Below are 26914 nucleotides of genomic sequence, written 5' to 3'. Positions count from 1 at the left end.
ATCTATATAGCTGAAGAGATTAATGTAGCCCCAACTGCATCCTAACAGAAGGCTTCAGGTTTAAGTATTTTTAAAGATTTGTGTGCCTTGTTTTTGCTGTATGATAAAGTGTAGAGATCTTTTACGGTTAATATTTTGGTGCTATCTCGTGCTTATAACATGAGAAACCTGCTAGGTGTTTCAAGTAACACTTCTATTGCTAATAGCTCTGAAACTCTTAATGTAATTGAGTTATTGTAAACAAAGAAAGAAATCAGTTCACACAAACCCAGTGAAGTTTAGTATAATCTTTTCTGTATTGGTCCCTATGCAATATTGCCTTGTTTATTTTTTCCTGCTTTGTTCATAGTATCAATTTGTTAGTAATGTGTCTTTGTTATTCCGTGGTTTTTGTCTACCTAATGCCTCACTGACAGAAGTGTTGGAAGAATGTTAAGTCTTCTGCTTCTTAGATGGGAAAATATTATCTCCATTATGCGTTCATTTTTTCATTTATTTTGGCTGAATCAGAGTGCAATTAAGGGGGAGATCAGAACATATCAGGAATTTTACTTCTTAAAACTCTTATGTGAAATTACACCTTCCACTTTATAATATGTCCTCTAATTATGTCCTTTTTATGCCCCAGCTTTCATTCACAGTTGTGTGTTTTCTTTTGTATTTTATTTTATTTTAAAATGTGGTAACAGCAGCTACCAGTAAGTGAATAATATATGCATGATAAATTCTTTCCCTGTTGCAAAGGACAACTTCATGCTTCTGGTCTAGTTTGGATTTTAAATCTCTTATTTGCAAAAGCAATCATTTTCCAGCCCTCTTCTGATGTAGCAGAATGCTCAGCCTGAGAAGCCAGCAGCACCGATTTTCAATTTAAATTACCCATTCCTCATGTTCTCTGCTATTTTTGCCCTGTAGCATTGGTTGACATTTCATAGAGAGTGAGCTACCATAGGGCTGGAAAATACATAATTATAAGAATCACCTGCTCTTGATTTTTCCCATTACATACCAATCAGGATTCAGACATACTTTTCATAAGTATTTGATTTGTAAGGAGAAGTTTTTATTCTTCACTGACCTGTGATTAAAATGTGGCATTTTAGTAAATAAATTGAAGATACCTTTTGCGTAATTCAGCTCAGAAGATATGCTTGAGAGGCTATGCAAGTCTCTGACCTGTATCATGTGAGCAGCAGCATATGTAATTGCAGCAGCTTATGTAATTGAGAATATGTTCTTGGATAAAAACTTTTTAGTACAGAAACCTTTTTAATGCTTAATGTTTTAAGGCAGGTATAATGTAGGAATAGAAAAAGATGACCTCAAGCTTTGACCTTGTCAAATGATGTCTTTTTTTTTCTTTCCACCCAGTGCTGTGAGGATAGTTGAAAATATAACGTATTTGAATCCAGAAAGTAATTAGTTGCAATTATTTTACAGTATTAAAAGCTATATACATGTTATGAGAATATTTTTTAGCAATAACATCATTACAAATGCTAAGAGCAGAAAACTTGTTAAGTATCAAACTACATGCACATTGGTTTCAAAACTGGTTCGCTACAAAACGTTTATTCATGTTGTAGAAACGCAAGTAGATCTTGACAGTAAGATGGTACATATTTGTCTTTCCATTCCGATTAACCATGGTCTAGACACACAGCTCCTAGATAAATGAGATTCTGATCCTGTTCAAATAGGCTTCATTGTTTAAATGAGCCCTGCATGTAGTCATTTCCTGGACACTGTCTAGGAAATATACTTGCTTATTATTTTTTATCACAGCAGTGTCTAGAAGCCCTGATGAGGGGTCTGTTGTGCTAGTCGCTGTACAAATACACAGGGAAAGATCGCTGAGATCACAAATGTTACACATCTGGGCTTGAACAGAGATCAGAGAGTAACAGAGCAAATATATCCATAGTAAAATTACCGGTTTCATACAGGCAAAGTAAAAATTATAAAAGGATGATTTCCCACCTAGTGATCCATATGTAATGATCTCCCACTTTTATGGTTAAAATTAATTTAATCATAAAGCTCCTGTCTTCCGTTAACTATCACATTACTCTAAGAAATATCATCTATTCTACAGTAGAAAGGCAGAAAAAATCACTTGAAAATGTAGCATGAAGTCTCTAGCAATTATGTTAGGTAACATGGTTTTTAAATGAGGGGAGAAGCATGTGACTCAACGTTTGTGCAGAAGTACACGTAAACATCATAAATATTTCTCAGAAGCTGGAAGACAGCAGTGCACACCCTAAACTAAATATGAGAAGAAATGGTTCCTGCAAAAAAGGCTACTGTTCAACTACCAGATGTGGAGACACCAAGATATATTTTGACAACTCATGTTTTGAAATGAATATTATCAGTCCGATCCGTACAATTGATTAAATCTTTGTTCTGAAAGCGTTTAAAGCTCATTTTGGCATTTTCCCCCCATTCCAATTTCTGGTGGTATGACCAAGCACATAATTTGTTACGCAAGTACATAATTTCATAGTATGTCCGGTGCACAAATTGAGAATGCACACCTAACTCTTATATCCTCTTGGATGATCTCACCCTAATGTTTTAGAAAGAAAGGATTTTTAGCTCAATTCTGTATTTAATTAAATGAAATCCATCCTAACTTGTTATTAAGTTCATATGATGCTCAATACCTGAGTAAACAGATCTTTCTGCACGGTAGGATTATTTGCTAGAATTTTAAAAAATATTCATAAAAATCTATTTGAAGGAGGAGAGTGAAGTACCTAACTTAATTTGCCTGTTGTCAAATGCTTGCTTAGTATGCCTTTGTGTTTGTTTTTTCGACTATATTGACGTCAGGCATCAACTCTGAGATGGTTGTCAGTATGGTTTTGTTGTCTGGGTTTTGAGGAGCCAGTTTTGTTAACAGTCTTTTGGGATACACACATCTTCTGTCTGTTTCCAACTACTGTTCCTCTCCCCTTGTCTCTCCCCACCCCTTTTTTTCCTTAACAGAAGTTATATGTATATCCAGAATCAGAATTTTTCCATAATGGTATTGTAATAATAGAAAAATCTTACTCAAGTTTTCAATTTCTTTTTTCCCCCTCAGAATATAAAGTAAGGAAACCTTCCTTCCCTCAGCAGTGGTGCTTTCCAGATTGATTGTAGGCACGTAGACATACAGCAGTTATTTTTGTCTGTTCATTTTAACGTATTTACTGAGGCCTTGTGCGTGCTAATAAACAAGTATGAGTTAGCAGGGAGAACTGTAACTGAGGCTAAAATGGTGAAAATTCTCCTAGACAAGGCTTGGAGACTTGACTGATTTGAGTAGGATTAGATGACGTTGCAATACGCTGTCTTGCTCAGACATGCGAGGCTGGATTAACCAACATGGGCAGAGCTGCAGTAGTGAGGACTGTATAGGTTCCCTTTTTGATAGTCTAGATAGACTGGAGGGAAAAAAAAAAAACATATTAATACCAACTAATTCTGCAAGCTCACCTTTCCTAATGTTCTGTCTAGATATCGCCTGGTTCTCTACTATTTTACTGTCATCACGTTTTTTCCCTTCTTTGGTAGCTAATGTGTTTTCCAGATAGACCAAAGACCTCGTAGAATGGAGAATGAAATAGTACCTCTCATCTGATAATTCTTCTAAAACAAAGCTAATCCACTTTGTCAGGATGATATGAGTAAGTTTATACTACTTCATTTATAGCCTTTTTCAGAAAATTTAAATCCATGATCTGCTTCTGGTACTACTACAAATGTTACTTCTAAAAAGGTCAGATATATTATCAGAGTGTTTCTTCCCCAAAAGATAATAAGATGTATGTCTATATATAAAATCAGATGATGAAGACATGTTTCAGGCCTGAAAAAATTATTATGTTAATAATGTCATCACTCTTCTTCTTTAAATTTGTAGGTCCTGGAACATACAATCCTGTGACGAATTCAGCTTCCCACGTTTCTCCGTGTATTTCCAAGGTGGAGCGTTTTAAGGAACGAAAAGAGAATACTCCCGGCCCTGGAGCATATCAGGTTTGTCAGTATTACAATTATTTCCCTTGTATGGGGGCTGACTGTCCCAGCACAGCTAGACTGATAACTATGTACTCCAAATTTGCCTAATACAAAGGTAAGCTAACAGCGTTTTTGGACTCAATCAATATGTAGATATAATATCACATCAAGCAATTACTTATAAGTAATTTCTTATTTAATTAATTATTCCTCCTGAAAAAAAAGGTGGGACATTATGGTTAGTAGAAACGTAGGTCCTCAGTGACCTTGGCTTTAAGAGAGCTTGGTGGCTGCAGTTTTATTTGAGTATCAGGTTTTATGCAATTCCATAAAGGACTTTTAAAATGCAGAACTTCAGAAATGTTTTGCAAGTATAAAAAAGGCAAAGTTGTTGGTGCAGGTAAAGATAATGAATTTTAGGAATTTTTGTTCTTCATTTTAATTTGCAAAAGAATAAAACCCTTAAATTATCAGAGAGAGCATCTGCAAATTAATTTTAAGCAGAATCAAATATATCACGTAGAGAGGCATTGTTTCATGTTAAATGCTTCTTCTCTTTAACCTGGCAGTATGGGAGTAATTCTCTCAGTCCTTTTTGTTTAGTGTAATGTTTGTCCTAATTTTGTTTAGTTTCTTGAATATGGAACGTTTGTAGGCTATAGGAGAGGCAGCACTAATGTCATCTTTTTTCTGTGATCTAATTTTGATAACGTGGTAAAATTTGAGGATGTTTGACCAACAAATATGAAATCCAGTTTTTTAAGCTGTATGTGTAAAATGTATAGATAGTTTTATTTAGCTTGTAAAAAATATTGCTATGTATGATATTTTATAGACATGTAGGAGATTAGAGATATAGTTTTTTCTAACCTTGATGACAAATTCAGTATGGCATGTTTTCACATGTGAAAATTAGACTAATATTAGGCAAGCGTTCAGAATGAATTGAAGAAATGTTTGCAGTGAACTTTAAAGAGGTTGTTTACTTGTAGAGGAAATTTTAAGGAGAGATGCATAGATCTAACAACAAAACTGTAAAAACTGTTCTAGCCATTTTGCTTATTAAGATCAGTGTCATATTTTCATGCAATATAATGTAATGTAAGCAACAAATTTTGGAATGAGCTTTTGTAAACTGAGTTGAAATTCTGCCTCAATCTTGAATTGTATATAGTTTTACTTCCTGTATTCACCAGCATAGAATAAGATTGAATCTGGATAATACAGAAGTCATTTATAACTTGTTGCTTTCTATGATACCAGGTATACAAAACTCAGTGCTAGAATTACTATAAATAGTGTAGCATCTAATATACTGGCTTCCTATTTCTTTTCCTTTGCCAAGTATAATGATAGTGGTCATTTATTATGTTTTTTCTTTATACATTTTGTGTTACATCTGTAGGTGAGATAAGTGGGTTTTTTTGAGGGTGGGGGGTGGGGTATAGCTCATGTTCCCCTTTTAAACCTTCATTTTCCTTCCCTGGTCTCAACCAGTTGGCAATTTATCCTTCTCTCCCTCTGCACCTGCCATGAATATTTGCTTTCAATTCATTTGAACTATGAACTTTGGTACATTTGGTAGTAGGATCATGTTGAAAGAGTAGCTTTCTTTAGGAAACTTTTTCTGTTGACAGTGCAAGGCTTTGATCGGTTTGCAAGACCTCAGCAACCTCACTGATAGCCAAGGAAAAGGTACAAACGAAGAAGGTGTCAGGACATATAATGTGTATACATTCTCAAAGCTGATCCATACAGAGGAAAAAGGAGCAAGACGACCCTTTAAGAGAAATGATCGGTATTCAGTAGGGTGGAGATGAACCCAGCATGAACATTCTTGTCATGCAAATACTGAATATGAAAATTAAATGTTTGCATTAATTTAGCCTCTCTCACTATGAAGATTGTCTAGGAAATGGCTGAGCAATGTATTCATCCTTATAAGATGATAAAGATATGGTTAGTTAGAACTGTTCCCCAAGGTTAAAGCAAAAAATGTCCCTTTAAAATAGGAGACAGAGTAATAATTAGAAAGTTGTCTTTCCTGTGTAGCCTGTGTTTTGAAGAGCTTTAAGTAATTGGATGCTTATAGAGCTTACAGAGGTGATTAAGCAAGAAGCTTTTGTACTTTTAGGGGGGAAGAAAACATAGTATTTGTCGACATATTCTCATACTCAAAGTCCCAATTGTGTTGTATTTGCCTACATATTCTTATGTTCAAATCCCTGGCCATTGACTCCACTACAGCAATAACCTGTAATTGTTGTTGTGTGTAGTTAATGGATTTCTTAAGGAGAAATTAGGCAACAGGATACGAAGGCAATATTGTTAACTCTCTGTACTTGAGAAAAGTCACGTGTGAAAGAACAAATTCTGAAAGGATTGGACCCAACTGCCATATCTGATGAAACAACAACACGCTTGGTAGATGAGTGAGGTCTCACTTTTTAAAGGAAATCTAGTGAGGATGAACTGATTGGTTCTGGGCACCCCTCAGGTTCTGATACACATCAGGGATTTTGCACTGTGAAATGTCTTATACACCTGTGAATTTTTGTGACTGTGCACTGTTCACGTCTATATGTTGTTTAAAGTAAACTTTTGCAGCATCACCATTATTGTGCACTGCAGATTTACAGAGGTAACTCATTCATGTGAAGTCGTCTGCATATCAGTTGAGAATCACGTAACCAGAGAAGCATGAGGCAGTTCAAAGGTGAAGCAACCTGCTTCTTGAGAAGCTACTGTCAGGTACAAGTTTCATGGGATACTTCCGGCTCCCCCATGCTGATGGTGGGGAAGGAGACTATAGTTACTGCACCACAGCGATAACTGCGCTTATTGCCTTGTTTGTGGCATACAGTGTTGTTATCAATCTATTTCTGAGTTTGCTTCTGGGAAGCATTTTGTTAGTCTCCCTTCAGTTTCAGGACAGAGAGACTGCATCACTAATTTTTAGACTTGCTCTTCCAGCATGGCCTAGATCCAGTTGTTGCATATCAAACCAACAGGGTTTACTTCTGAGAATAAGTCTAAAAGCATCTAAGGAGTGGTTCACGTCATGATTTCTGTTGAGCAAAAATCGAAACCTTTTAGTTGGTAGCTGTTCAGTGTCTTTTTTCTACATGTGCTTAAGTGTGACAGTATGTGACAATGCATGTATGATTGGGGGAGAGATGATTTTGTTTTTAAGTACAAATGCTGGCTGACACTTGTGTCAGCTCTTTCAAAATCATATTCTGTTCCTTAGGAGGGTTGTCTTTGCTGAGGGAATGTCCTCTTTAAATAATTGCTGGATAAAGGTCCTTTTTAGATTATTAAAGTGAATTTTGTACTCCTCAGAAGTATGATGGTGCTTGGGGGCCTAGCTATAAAGGACACCTTTTCTGAAGTCTTTCAGATAGCTGATGACTCGGTGGATATAGGTGTGCTGGTCTGTGGGTTTTTTCTCTGTTACAGTAGATTGTCGTTTTTGATGTTGACTTTCTGTGAAGGTGGGACTAGAATGTGTGTGCTGCTGAGAGAGTCTGATAGAGAAATGATGATTGTTAATCTCATGATGAAAGTCAACAGGGAGTCGAGGCATCTGGTCCAAATGATAAAAGTTTCATCAGTATAATGCAAGTACAAAATGGCTTGGTAGCACAATTATTTAAAAGTAGCTTATGAAATGCCATCACAGTGAAACCATGTTGGTTTTTAAAAGAAAAGCAGTCTAGAGTGAGGCCAAAAAGGATTAGTTTACGGTCACTTGTCTGGTACACTTAGTTTCGGTCTTGTTAATACGCAAGACCTTATTACGAGGATGGGACCCTGAAAGGGGATGATAGTGTGTGGGCTGGTGACACTGACAATGACTAAAAAGTTGTTGACGTGAAAGTAATTTATGTCGTATAACATCGAATAGTGAGAAGTGTTTTGTATTGTAGATGAAATGGGCTTTTTGGGTGGCAAGGAGCTTGTAGATCGTGTTGGTTAATCTTGATAATTCTTTGGTAGCTAGGAATGGTAGGCCTGCCAAGGTTTCTTTAAAGATTATATGGAGCATGTAAGACAGTTCCCTTCATTAGAGACAGCTCTGGATAAAGCTCTGTGTGTTCTCTTGGAACTGGTGGCTGAGTGGTTTAGTGGTAATCTTGAGTTCTCCACGTGAAGGGGATTCCTTGAATTCCTTAGAGGAGAGAGGGGGGTCAGTGAGGCACCTGTTAACCCTGCTGATGTCTTTGTAGCCCGCGCTTGCTGTAACTGCTCCTTTGCCTGCTGATTTGACCATCAAAAGATTTGGGATTCCAGTAGGACTGCTGGGCTTTTAGTAAAGGCTCTAGTATGCATTTTTGAAAACGTTCACCAAAGTCACGCTTACCGTTGTGCCCTTCCCCTTCCCTGCTTGTCCTCTAGCTCTGCAAGGAGTTCCGTTGTCCTGTGCGTTCATATTCTTAGCTTCTTGCTCAGGTATTGTACAGGTGGCAGGACAGCTGTGTAAGACAGACTGACAGTCACAAGAGTCAATGTAAGAGCTCAAAAATGATGGCATTTAAGAAGGAAGACTGGGATAACTGGCTAAGAGAGAGAGTGTTACAGTTTATTGAAGGAAATGAACATTTTTATTTGTTTAGGTGATGCAATAATAAGCTGCTAGGGGAAGATTTTCAGGCTGAATGACTGTTTTTTTCAATGCTGAGTGGGGTGACCCGTTCAACATCTATCATGCTGGATTCCTAGCGGAACGTGCTTTTTGTGTCTTCCAAGGCTTTCCTAGTTCATAATGAATAAATGCTGTTTTCAGGCACTTTGGAAGTTTTTGATTAATAGAGAAACATTTCAGAAAAATACAAATTTTTATTTCCTTTAAGACAAGGAATATTGGATATAGACATAGAATTCTTTGAGCAGCCTTTGAACGCAAATCAAGAGTGTAGCACTGTAAACTTTTCTGAGCATTTCTAAATGTTTGTTATGATGTTTTTTTCTATCTAAATGATCTGCCCCTTTCCGTGTCAAGAAAAGTTATGGATAATGCTTGCAGAATACATACAGATTCTTTGACAAATCTATTATCCTAATTTTTAAACTTTTTTTTTGTTTGAAGTAGCTTTTATAACTGGTCATGGCAACTGAATGAAATTATTCTTTCCATCTGACTAAGTCACACAGTAATGGCAGAAATATGTTCATCTACTTGAGTTCATCAAAGTCTTCTGATTGACTCTTGTGTGTTGATCAGTTAGGGTCACTGACTTGGAGATGTAATGATCTGTAAGGGTGTAAAACAAAAGTAGTAAACTTATATTCTCTGTTCATCATTTGTTCCAGACGGTATAGACAGTTAATAAAGCAATAGCTACAGTAATTGCAAAGCTGATTTAAATATCCCTAGAATATAGTAACAGACTGAAACTATTTGTACCGTTATGGAGTTGTGATCCATTACTTAATTTTGAAGGTAAGGAACTTGAGAAAAACTCTGTGCCAGAATTTAATATACTCTGGAAGCTTCATTGGTCCTGTAATTCCTTGAGATAACTGTGTTGGAAGTAAAAGCTTTGGAGACAGGAAAAATTTCAGGCAAGCCAGTTCTGAGTTCATTTGCTGGAAAAAGCAAATGGGGCCTATCATATATATATATATATATTTATATACATACAGAGAGAGAGTTTAATATATGTCTATATTTTTCAGTACTTGTGAATATTATGGATGTGACTTTGCTCATGATAGAGTACATGGAGAATGGAATAGAGTTAAATTCCTGTTGAAATTTGATTAATAATTTTGTACTCTTTTCCCATTAAAATCTTTGAATCTTAACTGTAAAAAATGTGATACAGATGAACATAATAAGTGCTATGCATAAAGTGGGATTTTCACGTTCATTTATCAATGACTTTAGCAGTGACCTTTTCACATGTAGGGGGTACTATTTGACCAAGTAAGCAAACAAAGTGGACGTTTCTATCTTAAAAAACAAAACTATTACTTGGTGGAAATTTGGTATTTTTTTGTTAACCTGAGGGAAGCATACATGTAGCTTAATTACACACTGCACAAACCATTAATGTTCTTTGTGCAAATCAGGGGGCTCTTAAACTTTTACAGCAGTGTTGGTAGCATTTATGGAGCTAACCACCAACAGTAATTCAATCACTTTACATCTGTTTGCATTTTGAGAACAAAGAGTGCTTTCCTTTTATTTAAGTGCAAAAATCAATGTGAATTCCCAACCCCTCCCCTCCCCCCCCCAAAGGAAAAATACTATTGAGTAAGTTTGCAAAGCTCCACACTGAGCTGGTGGTGGGTTTTTTTTGTGTTTTGCTTTAATGAGAGTTCCATAGTTAGAAGTTCCCTTTGATTTAATAACATGCACAAGGTTTTTATCCCTTTCTAAAAGATGTAAGTATTTGTATTTTGTCTTAATTAATAAGTTTGTATTTATGTACCACTTCTGAAAAGAAGGATATTTACTTAAGTTTCCGTATTTAGATTTATCAAGCTATTTTTAGGCAAGATTTAAACAAAACAAATGAAAAACCTCAAAATAGGTGTAGCAAAACTGTATTGGATGTACTATTTTTCCTTTATTAACTATTTCACATAATGATTTTAAAGAATGCAATTTGCTTGACAAGCCTGTTGTTAATCATCCTGCTGATTACTGTGGGAGTAACCTTTGGTACCAACTCATAAAAAATACTTCGGAAAAGTAATAGTTTTCTTTCTGAATGCACAAAATTTGATCAAATAGTAAGCAATTTCCGGTGAAACTCTTGCACTTAAATGCACTTAAGTGATTCATGAAGGCTTTCCTTTTTTCCTTTTTTGTTCACTGAAATATATTGATGAGAGTAGAGGCATCAACATTATCAGAATTACAGGATGGCTAGAGAATCTGTTAGCAGGCAAAACAAACAGTGAAGCTGTGGGACTCTGGGGAAAAGAAAACAGTATATGCACATATATTGAAAATACATGTAATGATGTGAACAGAGAGGAAGGACTGAATCTTCTATGGGATTTAATGAAGGGAACTTTTTTTTTTTCCTTTTTTTGAACAAATGTGGCTAGGTAGAGTGTGGATTTAAAGATTATAGCTAGATAAAGAGCCAAATGTTTGGAAGAGGTTTTTTTTTTCCCCACCTTGATGGGGATAAATTAATACTGTTACGCATAGTAAGTTGTCAAGAAGCCATCTGAGACTTGGATCTCATGGAAAGCAGTGGGGTGAGGTTGATGACATTTGGATAACATTTCAGCCGGTAGGGAATGTAAACATGAGCTTACTGGTTCAGAGCTGTGGTCCATGCAGCTGAATAGCCTTTCTGTGAGACTAATGAAATATAAAGATACCTCAGACCTTGTCTTAGAACTGGGGGAAGAGCTCCTCAGTTTCCTCTCTGTTTTTCTAGAGTTCTGATTTGGTATCAGAAAGGCAAGTAGGCTGGGAAGGGTTTGGGGTTTGGAGAGAATCAAGAGAAGTACTGAAGGAGAACAATGGAAGACAATTATGGTGGGGAGATCTGTTTGAAAAGAGAAAAAAGATGAAGGTTTAGCTTAGAATAATAATTAAACTTTTGTACCTACTGTAGTGGCAAGGATAATTTTGATGCAATATATTGTCGGTTCTTTAAGATGGCATTTACTTGGGCCATCAGAATGCAAGACCTTACTCTTGCACAAAGGACAATTTTCTCTCTAATCTAATTAGCATTTCTAAAACTACCACTGCAATATGAATGCATACTGTTGGGCTGTTGATTTTCCTTTTTATCTGACTTCTTGTACGGCATAGTTAATCTGAATCCAGTGCGTTATCGTTCATCTTGTCAGAACTGTTAGCTGTGTTATATCTCGGAGTACAATGCTACAGCACTGATTGAGGCTGATTCGAAAGGGAACAGGAAACCAACTGATATAATACAAAATACTTCTTCCTGCAGCACTTAGCTGAAGTGTTCCAGTTAAAGTTTGAATTTTTACAGAATTGCATTACAAGGTTGTCATCTATAGATATCAGGCAGCATATTTTAAAAAGTTGTATTTTCTACTCTCTTTAATATTAAACTATTAAAATTATACGGTGTTGGAAAATGTATGCCTTTGCATTAGAGATAGGCTCCTGTAAAGCTGTGTATTTCTTATCACCTGCAAAGAGCAGGCTTTGAGGTCATTATGTGCTGGAACTAAGGATTTCGGAGGAGTTGCACTTTGCGGGCTTTAAAAATCTCCAGTAAGTTTTATGGCATTCAGCACATAATCTCTCTCACTTAAATAATATTTCCAAACCAACGTTATATTTAATTAGATGCACAAAGGAAAGTTTTCCACAACAGATAAACTCTGTACGTTGCTGACATTTTAGCGTTTGTATTGCTGGAAAATTAGGTTGCTCCAGTTAAGGGTTGTGATTTTTCGCTGGAAATAATGTCATCTTGCTACTATGCATCAGTTTATTTTGGCTTCAGATTAGTTTGAGTAAGGACCGTAATACTACAGTGATTACTATATTGTGTCTATCCAGGCTTTAAAGGTGAGTAAGCGGGGTGTTGCTGAGACACAGGAAAAATATACACAGCTGAAAGTCCAGTTTATTGTGCAAATGAAGAAAATGTAATATTCATTGTTACACCAGATTTGCCTTAAAAATGAGGTAGGTATGGTGAGTGATGCCACTTTGTATAACTTACGAAACTAAGACTTCCTAAGAATGGCTGTATTGTAAAGGCTCATAGCCCAGAATCCTGTCTCTAGCAGTTGTTAAAAGCAATTTATGTTTACATTTACAATTTACATTCTCTAAGCAGAATATGTAAACTTGGGGCAAATTAGGAGTGGTACTTGCATGAATAATTCTCCTAGCATTCAACAATTTACATCCCAAGGAGATTCTGAGCTGGAATTGTAATTCTAAATATTTCTGTGAGTAAACCTGAGGTGTATTTCTCCTTTATGGAGCTGTCTAGTCTCGCTTTGAACCCATGTGAACTTCTGGCATCCACAACATCCTGTAGCGAGGAGTGCTGCAGCTTAACTACATGTTCTATGAACAATCTCCTCCTTTCATTTCTTTCAAATCTGTTAGCTTCATTTGGTGCTCCTTAGATCTCTTATTGGAAGAAGCAGCAAAATGCTGCTGCCTACCCAATTTCTCATGTTTTTGTAGACCTCTGTTATAATATTTTTTTCCCTCCTTTCTTCTGGGTGTAGACGAGTCCTAGCACACTTAGTTAAGGAAGTTTTGTGTGCCTTTGGTCACTCTTGCAGCCCTTCTGAAATTCTTCTAGTTCTGAGTCTCAGTAATCCTGAAAAAAACAATAAATAAAATATTCCAGAAATTGTCCCGCAGAGGGTTCTTATGCATTTTTATTTAACCTTTTAGGCCACGGCACATTGCTGTTGGCAAATTGTGCATGGGGAATTTTTCTGGACATCTGTCTCTGCCCAATGAACCTGTTTCAGTTCTAGCTGTACATAATTTTCCAGTTTCAGACAGCTGCACGTAATTTTCGGGGTCAGGAGTGTCATAGCAAGATTTTCGCAGATCTGCAGTTACAAAAGAAGTGGGAGGACTTGCACAACATACCAGTCAAAATTTAAAATGTTCCTTTAGAAAACAGGCAACTCTGGATTTGTGGCACTGGAGGAAGGGGCTTATATAGGAATATAATAAGTACGCTACCTTTATCATCAAGTAATGAACGCTTAATTTTTCCTCTGCAGTTGTAGCAAGTCTTTACCTATATGGTCGCTATACTCAAAACTGGAACTATGGTATGCTGCATGTGAAATCACCATATACTTTAAAACTATTTAGTAACTTCTGTTGTGTTATGTTCCCATTTCGTTTTTCTTGAAACTGCTGGAATGAACTTCTGGTTCATTCTGTCTGGTGTTATGACTTTACCATACCCAACATGAATGTTAACAACAATTCTTGCTTGAAACTTTGAGGCCCTTCAGTAATTAATGTTAATAATTTTGAGTATTCATTGGTAGCATTTTGGGGTTTTGTCCAATCTTCACTCCATGAAAATGTTTTATGACCCGTGTCTACTTGTTTTCCTTAGCAATCTCGTAAAAGTGATGATGTTAAAAGATTTTTACAGAACCAGATAAATTGCGTCCCCTGATTCTCCTTAATCTGTGCTTTATATGGCATCCTCAAAAGTTTTAGAAGTACAAAATGGCTCACTGTTGCCTTACCGAACTCACGCTCATTCGTCCCTTTTGTATCATTTTTCTTTGTGAACTTCTAAATTTTGTTTTTACTCTTCTGAAACAATATACCTAATCCTAAAGTAACATTCAATAGTCTTTAATTCTCCGTTCATTTTCAGTACCTTAAAAAGAAAAAGAGGCCCATCTGTTTCTCCAGTAGAAATAGAGATTTGGAGCAAAACTTTTTCATTTTGAATTATTTTTATACTTGCACACTAATGAGACATTTTAGTCTATGATAGTTTTCCCTATGCAGTACAGCAAAGGCAGCAGAATAAACCAATAGAACTTGAAAGATGCATTTGGCTATCATTAAATCTATATTTTTAAGTACTTTGATTGAGTTGATAGCGTCAACTTTCCACAGTCTGTAGGTTCTTGAAAGGGTGTGAAAACGCACACGGGTAAATAGGCGGATGAAAGAACGGAAGACAATATCAGTAATGGTGAACGGGCAGCAGCTGACTCTTGCTCAAGTCAATAGCAAAGTTCCTATTGATTTCCGGAGGAGTAATGTATTACCATTTGCGTAGCAGGATGACTTGTTCCTTTGAATGGAAGTGTAATGTCAGAGAATCAGCAGCCAGAGCCTCCACGGCTATTTATTGCTCACAAGGTTTTGGATCTATAAACAAACCTGTCCTCTTCTTTGGCTTGTAGGTTTTTAGTATTTATGTTACAACTTATAGCAGAAATAAAGAAATTTCCTCAGTACTGGGTATCCATTCCAGGCAGTACTTTAAAGCTACTCAGGCTTCATGCTGAGAGGTGCTGAGGACTTTCTGTAAGAATGCCCTGGCTCTCTCTCGCTTTCAGAGGCAGTCAGACCTAAACCTTAAGATTATATTTAGCCATCTGACTCGGGTAAAGTGACTTTTAGGCTTTTTATAAAGTCAGTTGAGAGGTGAAAGTACCCTAAGAGGGTATGTATTCCACATGTGCTAAGCCTGTCTCTTGGTTGGAATGAGACATCCATTGCAGTGGCTTAGGTGTCTCTACTGGCTACTGAGCCAGTCTAGGAGATTGGTTTGGACTAGACATCAGATTTATTTTTACACAGATAAGGTTAGATAAGGTGATCACACTCAGTGTAACTAAATGGTTCCTGAAGAGCATTATTTTAAATTTTATAAAAGTTGCAAGATGCTCTTATCTCCATAGCCAGTGTGCTCTCTAATATTGTTAAAATCAAATAATGCATATACTTTTATTGTACATGTATATTGACACCGCCCCACTACCCAAATGTGGTGGTTGACAAAAGTGCATGCCTCAACAGTAAGTTTGCTTTTTGTAAGAATGTGTGGAGCGTCTGCATGAAATTTTACTGTAAATTACATCTGCTGAAATGACCAGAGCTTTGAGTATTAAGTTTAAGCCTTAACTTTGTACATCTGTAAACACTGTTTTTTTTTTTTTTAAATGTGAAAATTGAACTTCATGTAAGTCGTAAGTGACCAACAGAGTCAGTAGTTTTTAAATTGTTGCTGTTGATGGAGGTGCAAAGATGCAGATGCGATGTAAGCCTGAGTGAGGACATGAGCAGTAGCACGGTGGTATCAGTTTTGAGAGGGCCCTCTGTATCAGTACGCCCTACATCACACCACTGCTGTAGGCAGTCTAATGTTCCAGAATTTCCTTCCAAAGAAGCAGCTTATGTTTTTAGTGTTAAGCTCCTTACATTCAGGTAGTTGAACGCAGTAGATTTGCTCTTTATTATTAGGCCTATACTGCAGCTGAAGGTTGCAAGAACTATGAGAAATAATATGACGTTAAATTTTAGGCAAAGACCTTCAATGGATAAAAAAAAAAAAACTGCTTAGAAATGTATTTGTATATAATAGGGCTCTACTGGAATAATAGCCTTGTTACAATGGAAATATCATAAAGCTGTCTCTGCTTATTCACATTTTACCTTGGATATTTGACTCTTGGCAGCTTAAACCAGCTTCTAGGGTATGGACACAGTGAACAGTGAACTTCTGGTCTTCCAGAAATGTTTATTTTAATTGACTGATGGGCCAGATCTGGATACAACTGCTTAAAGCCCAGGTTGCTTCCCGCATGATGTAGTAGTCACATACCCAATATTGAAACTTGGAATTTTAAATAATCCCTGCAGGGACTAAAATACATACCAATGCAACTACAAGACTTAATTAAAATCCATCTTCAACCACTCATAAACACTGTTAAATTAGATCTAGACAGATGGGACAAATTATTATCATCATTATGGGGAAAAGACACTATCATGAAAATGAACATTCTCCCTTGTCTCATCTCCATTTGTAAAACCCCATGCCAATAGAAACCCCAAGCTAAACTTCTCTGTAATAAATAACTTGTCAGTGAGATTTTATGAGATTACAAGAACACAACAAAAGATGTATTACATAAAAATGCACAAAGAAGGGAGACTTAAATTTTCCAAGTCATGTCAAAATGTATCATATCATTCATGTTCCAATAATTGCTACAAAGGCTTCTCTTAAATTTCAGGAAAACTTAGCAATGGATTTTGGAAAAGAATATACTCAGAGGCATTGCCTCCTTCTTTAACCAAGAAAACAGATTTGATTATTAAGGCTGAGATTTTTCAGATGACTGTGACTCTTTACTGTGTTACCCACTCAAGGCAGATCTCGTTGCTATTTTGCTTCAGAATCTTTTTTAGATTGTGAACTCATACTAGAAAAGAAAAGCTACAAGATCTCCCTGTATGTTAGGCACAGACAGAATGAAACTAGGTATAACCTTGAAAATTTGTTCAATATATTATAGAAATATAAAACCCTTAAACTGTAGTAGTCCCATCCTTCGAAGGAATACTGGGAAGTGAGGCTACAACAAATTTTAGCAAGGGGATTAAGTGTGCAGAGAAGTACAGCATGATTAGGGGAGCACAAATGCCTGTGGGTGTCTATTTCTGTGTGTTTATATAAATAAATAAATATATATATGTATATATATATATATAGACATACACAAAATGAGGTAAAAATGAGCCTTAAGGCACTTTAACTTTTCCTTAGAGTTTTGGATTTATTCAGTACTTCGCTGTGAACTCCATATCATAACAAAGAAACTGTATGTGGATGAAGGGAGGTGACAGCACCTTACTCTCGTGTAGTCCGTTGCTGTAGTCAAGGTGCCTTTCAGCTGGAAGGGATGACGGATCGGCAGTGTTCTCGCTATCAGATCTGCTGCCGTGGAGCGCGCTCATCAGGGGATGGCAGGAGACAGAGCACACAGGGATACAGGTGCACCTTTTCCAGTGCAATAATAAGACGAATGCACCTATCGTCCCCGCTCCCCTGCTTTTCTTTAGCCATTAGTATGACAGTGCTGTAATTGATTACCTGACATAAGACCTGTTTTGAAATTTTTCTCTTTTCTGGAGCAGTTCTTTCAGCTTTTAACCAGTGTATGGTTATCTACAGTGTCAATACATCTGTCTTGCTAGTTCCATCCATGCTACCCCTGTAGTGACAGAAAATTAGACATACTTGTACCAAAAGGAAGTAATATTTTGGTTTGATAGCTATTGTAACAGCTATGCTTGTTCCATAATAATAGCTAAGGTCAGGAAGATATGTATCAAGATAAGGAGAAGTGTCAATGTAATTTAACTTGTCGATTTACTGTAGCAACATACTTTGCATGCTAAAGCTCTTTCTTTTACTTAAATGTTTCCCTCTGGATGCACTACCCAAATTGAAAAAGAAGAGTTCACTAGTGCTGCTTCACATGATGCTACGTATCATAGATCATCACTATGCATTAAACAAATTAAATGCACTGGACTCGAGAGCAATCCATAACAGAAAGTGCACATTATGAAAAGCTCATTTTGCTTCCACTCTAATAACTGCCTGAAAAATATTGAATCCTTCAGAAACTATTGGGAAATATTTTTGAATTTAATTATATTTTTAGACTTGACTTTATAACAACTCATCAGCCCATCAATGCAACACATCTGCGAGTATACCAGGAGAATCATTGTAAAGCATTTCAGCCATGTCCACAAAATATTGTCATATTTCCAATATAAATGCTTTTCTTCACTCAGCAATGTATTCTCCTGCTTTGGCAGGTGTTACTGGCAGCTGTGAGTGTTTCTGAAGATGTATTTGACTTTTGATTGGACAATTGTGTTACTTACTGCTCTTCTTAACACGATGCTTTCTTAAGGCAAGCTGGAAAATAAATACTTTCTTAGCTCATTAGCTTACTGGTAGCAACCTGTTTTATGGGGAAAGATGGCCATTTAAGCCATGAAGTATAAGATGTTGAGACAGGCTTGCACTCAGCAAATCAGTTTCTGAATGTATTAAGGAATTTTGTACATCCCTATTCCTGGGACATCCTCCAGCAAATTTAAAGATGGATAGCGTGGATTTAGCTTTAAGACTTTTTACTTCTAATTTAAACTAGCTAAAGAAAAGAAAATCCTATATCAAAAGTTTACTTTTTAATAGGGTGCAGATAGAAGAATCTGTAGGTTCTCATCTTTAAATGTACATTTATGATTTTGTGAAATTGTTCTCATGCTGAAATTCCTCAAAGTTGTTCAGCCTTCCCCCCACCCCCAAGGGGTATAGAGGGAAAAATATCTTTAAAAAATAGAAAATTATTATCACAAGCCTGCAGTAATCAACGTGAGAAACGGGGGTGATGTAATGTTTAGAAGAACTTTTACCACAATTATAGTACTATGATAATTTCCCGTGCTCAGAAATACCTATATCCAGTCAAAGAAAACTTAGCTTAAGTATTTTATATTGTATATACTCCCAAGCATGATAGTGGATGAAATTTTCAGAGGAAGACGGGGTTCATAATTATACATTTAATGAAATCCTTAATATTGCTAATGATACTTGCTTTTTATAATGTTCCAAAGAACTGCATGAACCCTGGTCATGGATAGCTTTGATTTATGACCACAGTCATATTTATAGTGCTTGTTAGTCATTCAGAATTGTTTGTTTGGGCAAACTGTTAATGTCAAACTGGTATAATTTTATTGATGTAATTATTTCTTTCATTATAGTAGTGCCTTCAAGCATTGCTATAGTTAGAGTTATATTAGCATTCTGTTCTAAAACCCGTATTTCAAGGATTTATAAATTAGCAGTAAAAACGTGCTCCAAGCTAAATCTTGATATATGAAGTGTGAAGCATGTATATATTTTTGGCAAAGTTTCGGGAGACCAGATATATCTATTTTTTAAAATACTGCTGTTTTTGAGAAAGAAACAGTGGCAAGGCTGGAAGATACGTATTGGCAAAGTATGCTTGTACTTATGGAGTTGAAAAAATGATTTTAAGTTTTAAAAAGAAGAAATATTAGTCTCAATCCTTAATTTAGCTCTTTTTAATATTTATTTTTAGTTAAGGGTTGAAGAAGATAATGCTAGCCATTGTATTTTACTGCTAATTAATGTTTTGCTAGGCTTCAAAATATTTGACTTTGTTTTAGGGCCTGTATTATGTCCCTCTTTTGTCATTTGAGCAATGTGTAGGCTTGTTTTTGATTATTATTCAAAAAGGGTTGTGGCAGGCTTGCAGTTGTGGAATTTAACAGTTTCATTCAAGTGCTGCTAAAAAGGTAGATCTGAAGGCATAAAAATGACGTTTCATTCAAAAGGTTCAATGTCTGGGCACAGCTGTGACTGACAACTGTGGGAAGAAATATGTATAAGTAGCGAAGAGTATGAAAACTGTAATGTAGTGCCACATGACGTAACATATGTTCTTGAGCTTCACATGGTAAAGAGGAGGAGAAAATGCCAAATTCTGCCAGGTTTTGCACTTTTGATTAAGTTCTGTTACACATGATATGCCTCAGAGGACATGAGTTCTGGAAACACATTGAATGAACGTACCCATTTCATTTCTTTGTGACATTTTGTAGCTTGTCAGAGTCACGCTAATAGTATCTTTCATGTTAATTAGCCATTTCTGAATGCAATGTATTTTCGCATGAGGAACTTAGTAAAGCAGGGATTGCTTTCCAAAATGAGAGAAAGAGACTGTATCATTTCCATACTTGACGTATTTGTTTTACTGAGGCAACACCCTTGGCATCTATCCTTTTTGATTCCTTTGTATTATTCTTCTACTCTCAGTTGGTTTGTTTCATTTTTAAGATGTTCCGAAAAATGATTTACAGCAGTGCTGTGATGGCCTATAGTGGCTGTTTCTTTGGTGATTTGCAGAGTGAATGTGCGAATTTATTGAAACAGGTTGGTTGTTTTTTAATTTGCTCTGCCTCCAAATTATCTCTGAGAGCCAAGTTACCTTCTTTCAGTCTCCTGGTTCTATTGTCGGCGATAGAAGTTCCACAGGCCAGATTTCGTATCTGCGTCATCTCCTCCTGCGCTGTGGGTCGGGCACAGTATGACACTTTGTTAGGAGGATCTCCTTTTCCTTAGATAATGTCACCTGTAGTCTGACATTCTGTTCTTAATGTCACCCAGAAGGAGGAGTAATGTGTCACAGCATATGCAAGAAGTATGGTAGGAAATAGGGGATGGTGAAGCCTAATGTCATTCCTAATTTTGCTTCCAGTACCATCCAACCATCCAGCCTTTCCAATACCCGTTTGCAAGCTTGTATAGGTTACTGTGAGTAGGCTTTTGGAGTGCTTAGAGGATCAGGCCACAGTTTCTGTGATTACCTTGTGTAATACCCTCATCTGTTTTGGCTGTGATACGGTCTCAGACTACTTTAAAAAGTAAGGTTTTGGCTGCTCTGGGAAATAGTGTAGCATAAGAGTTCTCCTCATTTTGACACTGAGAATGGCACATACGGCAACTTCTGATTTTTCCTGAATGGGACAGTGTGTCTATATGATTCAGAATAACTGTGTGTGTCCTGTACTGTTTTCGCCTACAAGATTGAGATAACATACCCCAATGTCATGATGAATCTCAACTTCCCTAACAGCTTTTTGGAGATTCAAAATGCTAGCAGGCTGTTTCAAGACCTTCTTGGCACCAAGACCTTAGTTGGCCTCTGGTTGTAAGGAAAAGTGACTTAAAGCTGTTTTCTGCTCTTGCACGGAGACTCTTACCTGCGCTGCTCTTGTATATGGAACGTACTTCCTTTTGAGTTGCGGGTTGACCAGAAACTTTAGCTATGCCTATAGTAACTTCAGACAATAGTTTTAATACACTTAGTAGATTGGTTAAATGCTTGCTTTTATTCCTAGCTAAAAAAAGCAATAGCAACTCCTGAGAAAGAAGCTTGCGTCGTGTTGAGAAAGTTTTTCTGTTTTGTTATTGTCTATCTGCCTGCTGTTTGGAATGTGTAAAATGATTCTGACAAGCTTGATACGTGCCAAAAAACCAGCATGCCCACTGGTGGGAAGATTATCATCACCCAGCTACAACAAAAAGCTTCTAGAAAAGTGCCCTAATGATGGGCTGCTTTTCTGGCACTGACAGAGGTTTCTATTTATTCTAGCAGCACCCGCTAGCACTCTTGTAGCTAAAGGCCTGTTAGCATTTTCATTAGAAATTCATTTCAGGACTTTATAACTCAGCTGGAAAATTTGTTTTGAACTGAAGAGCTGCACAAAAGACTTTTATAGAAACTGTTTTTTGTTTTCTTAAATGTTTGCATTGAGCGAAAGTAAGATGTTTAGTCAATAATAAATGGGGAAAACAAAGTTTAAACTTCTAAGAATTCTACTTGGGCAGATGTGAGAATGTGTTTATATCATCATCGGAAAACTAGAACTGTGTATAAGTACTTGTTGAATCTGGACTGGTGCTGTGATGTTTTACTTCATAGAAGTTATACTCATGAGCAATGTAAATGTGTTAAAAGGCACAAATATGTGACATTTCCCTACTTTTCCACCTCAAAAGCACGTATAGCTATAACAGTTATCATTTCTGATTTATTTTTCAGATTAATATAGTCACTGTTCATAAGTAACGTTCACATTGCATTTGAGTTTGTGACTACCTTGTTCATCAGATATGTTATCTCAAATGATTTTTATTTTTTTCTCACCTTTACGTTCACTTGGAAGTAAACAGATGTGTGATTTTGGAACTCTATTAGTTTCAAATACATCATTAATATTATACTTCTGTAAAATTTCAAGATAGTGTTCAGATACCTTTTATTCTTAAAATCAGTTGAAATTGGTACAATTTATTTAGTTAACACTCAACGAGATGGAACATTATGTGTGATTCTGTTTGTGTTATTGTCCATATGCGCCTTAGGTCTGAGTGTGTGAAGTAAAATTAAATAAATTAAAAACAAATAGAAATATAAAATTGATTTTGTATAATTCAAAGAAAAATGAATTTGGATTTATCATAGAGACAAAGATGTCAGAAATGTATTCCCATGGAAGGCCTGTCTATTGATTAAAACAAAGAAACAAACTGGGAGCCTATTTAAAAAAAAAAGAAAGACTTGCATTATGGTGGTATTTTCAAATTATGTATGAGTTGCTTTGTGAACGTGTATGTAAAGACTGAGTAATATTTTAAATTTATTTATTATACATTTTTGTAGACTTTTTTATCAAAAATGCTTGTTTTATACTGTTTTACAGTATTATTAAAGAAAATCTTTTGTATGATCTTAGTTTTTATATGATGTTTAGAATGAAATTAGCCATATCAGTTTAGTTAGAATTGGTGAAGCACAAGTGTATTTACTTATTCTTCTGGATGATGCTGGTAAAGTCAATTCACAATATAGTGTTTAAAAACAGTTTTTATATATGCAGCCATGGACATCCCAATGAGATCATCTCGATATAGAATAGGTACTGAAAAAGCTGCTGCTTCATTCAGGGTTATAACTGGGGGAAGTTCCAACTTTCACCCGTATTTAACTAAGCATCAGTGCAGTATGTATTTTATTCATGTCAGTAGCAGACTTTCTCTTATTTCAACCAAAACGGAGTCTGGCGTTTCAAGCAGGTACAAGTATATGTCATTATCACTGTGCAGAAGGGTAAGTTCCAGTGCTGTGTTTCTAATGTGTGATCCTCTGTGCTCTGTCTAGGCCGGTAAGGGAATGGCCCTGCACAACAAGCTTTTGTATTTGAAGAATGTCTGATAGAGTAGAAATGGAAGCAATATTAGTCGCTAAAAGAAAACAACCAAAAAACCCAGCTACTTTTGAAGACGGTGTTTGCCGATGCATTATCGAGGCTGTTCAATCAATGAAAAAGTTACATGATGAGGACTTTAGTAAACACTTTGCCATATGCATTTGCTGCATCAAGGGAGATTTTGTATGTGCAAATGAAGACTGCAATAATATAAATGGCTCAAAAATCTTGTATTTAAGTAGTGCCTCCTTGACTGCTCTTCAAATTTTATTCATTAAAACCTTTCAGCTGAAGGAAAAAATGTTGCCATCATGCTGCCGTCATCTAATCGCAGTGAAAATAGTTTTAAAGTAAAGCTCATCTTTAGAAACAAAAACACTGATAAATGTTTTGAGAGAATTTGACTCTTTAAAGTATTCTTGAAATTTTAAGTGTCCAAACCAACATGTTTCTCAAAGTGTTTGAGAAGATAATGTTAAAGAGACAAGATAAGGTTAAAAAGCAGACCAATGAGAGATTTTTCTCCAGTTTTTGAACTATGTTGTACAGCCCGTCCTGAAACGGTCAGGCATCGGTGGGTCCCATTGTGCTACAAACTTCCTAAATACGAATATCTTTTTTAAAGCAGTTGGTATGTCCGTCATATTTGTGTGGTTTCCATTATGTTTTGGAAAATGGCTACCACTTTTCACATTTCTCTGTGTAGGTCTTGGGCTTTGTTACATTCATAAATGATGACTGCAGTGTTTGGAAGACGGCACTGGAAACTTGAGCCCCCTTTTTTTGTACATGGGCATGCAGAGGGGATTAAAAATTCCCCTGTGGACCCAGAGCTGGGAGAGTTTGCTAATTACTTCCCCGGCGGCAAGCAGTGCCCCTTTCAAACTGTCACCTTCCCCACCCGTTGGTCTTCAAGGAGAATTATAATTATCAGGCTTTCCGAGGAGTAAAACACACTAAGTGTGTTTTACTAGCACAGCTCTCAAGGCATATTCCTGGAAGGCACATTCTTTAGTTTTAATTGAAGTGTGGAGAGATTGATCATTTTCAGGAGGCACCAATATAATGGTGTGCTTTGACCTCCTCTGTAATACAGGCCACAGAATTTTGCAATGGTTCTTGCATCCTGCCCTTAACTTCTGGCTGAGGAAAATCTGCATCTCAATTTGAAATCTGTTGATAAAGAGCAGTTCACGTATCTCTTCAGATAAACTGTTCTAGTTGTTATTTGTCTTCACCATTAAAACATATAGTTCATTTTCAGTTTGATTTTTTATTTTATTTTTGGCCTTTAGACCTTATCATGTCTTCACCTGCTGGTATCAGAAATCTGGTCCCCACTGAAATACTAGCAGGCTCTGACCAAATCACCTCTAAGTTTGCCCTTTGGTAAATAAAATTGAGCTTACTAAGCTACTCATTGTGAGAGCTATCCTCTGTGGATTTTTTAGTGTATATTTTGTTCAAAACCAAATTAAAATTTTTAAGATAAGTCATGTGTATTGTTTGGAAGTTGTACTTATTGTTTGGAATGTGAGAAATCTAAAAATCAAAATGTTTACATATTTTAGATATAATTTGTTTTGCTGACTATCGGTTATATTTTATATGGAGGTATTTGTCAGTGAGGAGGAAAGCAAATATAACAAAATGTTATTTATTATAACCAGTTTTTAAAAAGTCCCTCCCATCTCTGGTTTAGAAATAGGGCCTTGATTAATATTATAAACGAAGACTGTGCAGTACCTTGAGACAGAAGCTAAAGCAAGGCGTGTAGCTAAGGTCTGAGATATTATAGAGGATCAGAAATGTGGCTATAGGATAGCAGCTCTGCTTTCTAATAACGTTTCAGATTACGAATTAATCAAAGCAAGAAGAGTTTTTCAGCATTTTACTGCAACCATTTGCTTCAGAGTATCTGTTTTCAGATTCTTTCCTCTCTGATCAGAACTAATGCAGAAACTGAGACCTAGGAAAGCTGTTCAATTACAGTAGATTTTTCAGAAATATTCCAAGTAATCTTGATGGATGGGCTACAGATGCTCAGACTTAAAACTGGCCGTATGCAGGTGCTAAAATTGCAATTCTTCTGATAAATGCTGTTTGGGACTTTAATGATCCAAAATGAATATAATTACATTCCTCTCTCTTCTGACAGCAATAACTTTCTCCCAGCCCATAAAGTCATTTAAAAGATGGGTCCAGCAGTAATTTGCAATGTCTTCTTTTGAATTACTAATGTTACTTTTTTCAGGGATAAGGATTTTGACTGTTATTCTAAACATTGAATAAATCCACCTCTTATTGACTTGTAAAATTTAATATATAAGATGAAAGCCCTGGGTAGGGCTTGGCTGCCTCTGGGTAGGGGCTGGCTGCGGCAATTTCCAGTCTTGATCCTTAAAATCTACACAGCTGAGGAAGTATGGTTTCAACCTCAGAAAGGTCAGCTTCAATTTTTGTTATACTAAAAAAAATGCTAAAATGCTGAAAAAATGTTAAAAAATACAAATAGGTGTTTGCATGAAAAGAAAAAAAACAAAAAGTAAGAAACAAACTGCTATAAGCCTGACAGGCAATATTAAGTGAATAATTCTGAAGGCAGCATCACGTCTAAGTATTCTTAAAAGAATAGGACAAATTATTTTTCTACAGGAGACTGACCTTCCCCACTGGCACTGAGTCTTGCCTCTTTCCTGTTGGGGAAAATACCTGGAACCTAAAAAAAATGGTTTCTGTGACAAAATGTTTCCACCATATCAAATATCACAGTGAGCTGAATTCAGAGGAAGGTGCAACTTCTATTCAGATCTTGAGGTAATTTGTGTGTTACTACTTTAAAACCTGTGGAGTAAGGTTTGCACGAATTTCACTGCTGGGAACAGTAAGCAATTTTGTCGGTGCACAAAATGAGATACAATGCAATTTACTCTGTCTTGATTTTGTTGATATGCAGGTCTAGCAGTAATAAAAAGATCAACTGACTTTTGACAGTAAAGGAAGCAGATATGAGCTTTAATAAACACACAAAATGCATATATTGACTTAAAAGGTTGATTGTTTGTTTAGTCCTTTTCACATTCGAAAGGCAGTTCAATGTTCTGACTCTGTAATTAAGAGAACAAAGAACTGATATATCTTCAGATTTCTACTCCATCATCTTTATAAACAGAGCATTTCAGCTGAAATGTAGCTGTACATGCTAGATCTCCCTGGAGTTGGAAGACCTTTTTTTCTCCCCTCACTCACTACAGCAGAATCTGAAATAACATGAAGTGCTCTTATTACATTAAATTGTTGCCTTAATGGGAATTAGAGCACAGCTGTTTGTACATGCTATGGCATTTCAAAAACAAATTGACTGCTTTATTATTTCTGTATCATATTCTGGGATGTTTCTGTTGACCTTTGCATATTTTTTCAATATTATGTCAGCTTTTTAAATAATATAAATCATTAGATAACTGTTGTAGTTGAAAATAATTCCTTCTGAACCTACAATATAATATGGTATTCTATCATACGATATGTTATTTATAATAAAGTATAAAATTAGAATAGAAATCAGCTTGGTGTATACTTAGATGGATAATAGAT

The 26914-nt window shown here is 36.2% G+C and overlaps 1 protein-coding gene across 5 annotated transcripts in view; it reads left to right on the top strand.

Moving 5' to 3' along the window:
- The window catches only part of STPG2 (sperm tail PG-rich repeat containing 2), a 233848-nt gene that overhangs the window by 137206 nt on the left and 69728 nt on the right, over positions 1–26914 (top strand). For 4 of the 5 annotated variants that reach the window (XR_011140840.1, XR_011140839.1, XM_068941604.1 and 1 more), the window contains exon 10: positions 3914–4029. Coding sequence is in view for 2 of the 5 variants with exons in the window: in XM_068941604.1 (XP_068797705.1) it covers positions 3914–4029 (116 nt within the window). In the remaining 3 variants the exon portion in view is untranslated. Of the gene's footprint in view, positions 1–3564; positions 3678–3913; positions 4030–26914 lie in introns of those variants that run through there. The other variant, XR_011140841.1, reaches the window with a different exon arrangement.

Source organism: Struthio camelus, chromosome 4, assembly GCF_040807025.1.
Source record: "Struthio camelus isolate bStrCam1 chromosome 4, bStrCam1.hap1, whole genome shotgun sequence".
In the NCBI taxonomy this organism is placed as follows: domain Eukaryota; kingdom Metazoa; phylum Chordata; class Aves; order Struthioniformes; family Struthionidae; genus Struthio; species Struthio camelus.
This window is presented reverse-complemented; position numbering and strand designations above follow the sequence as displayed.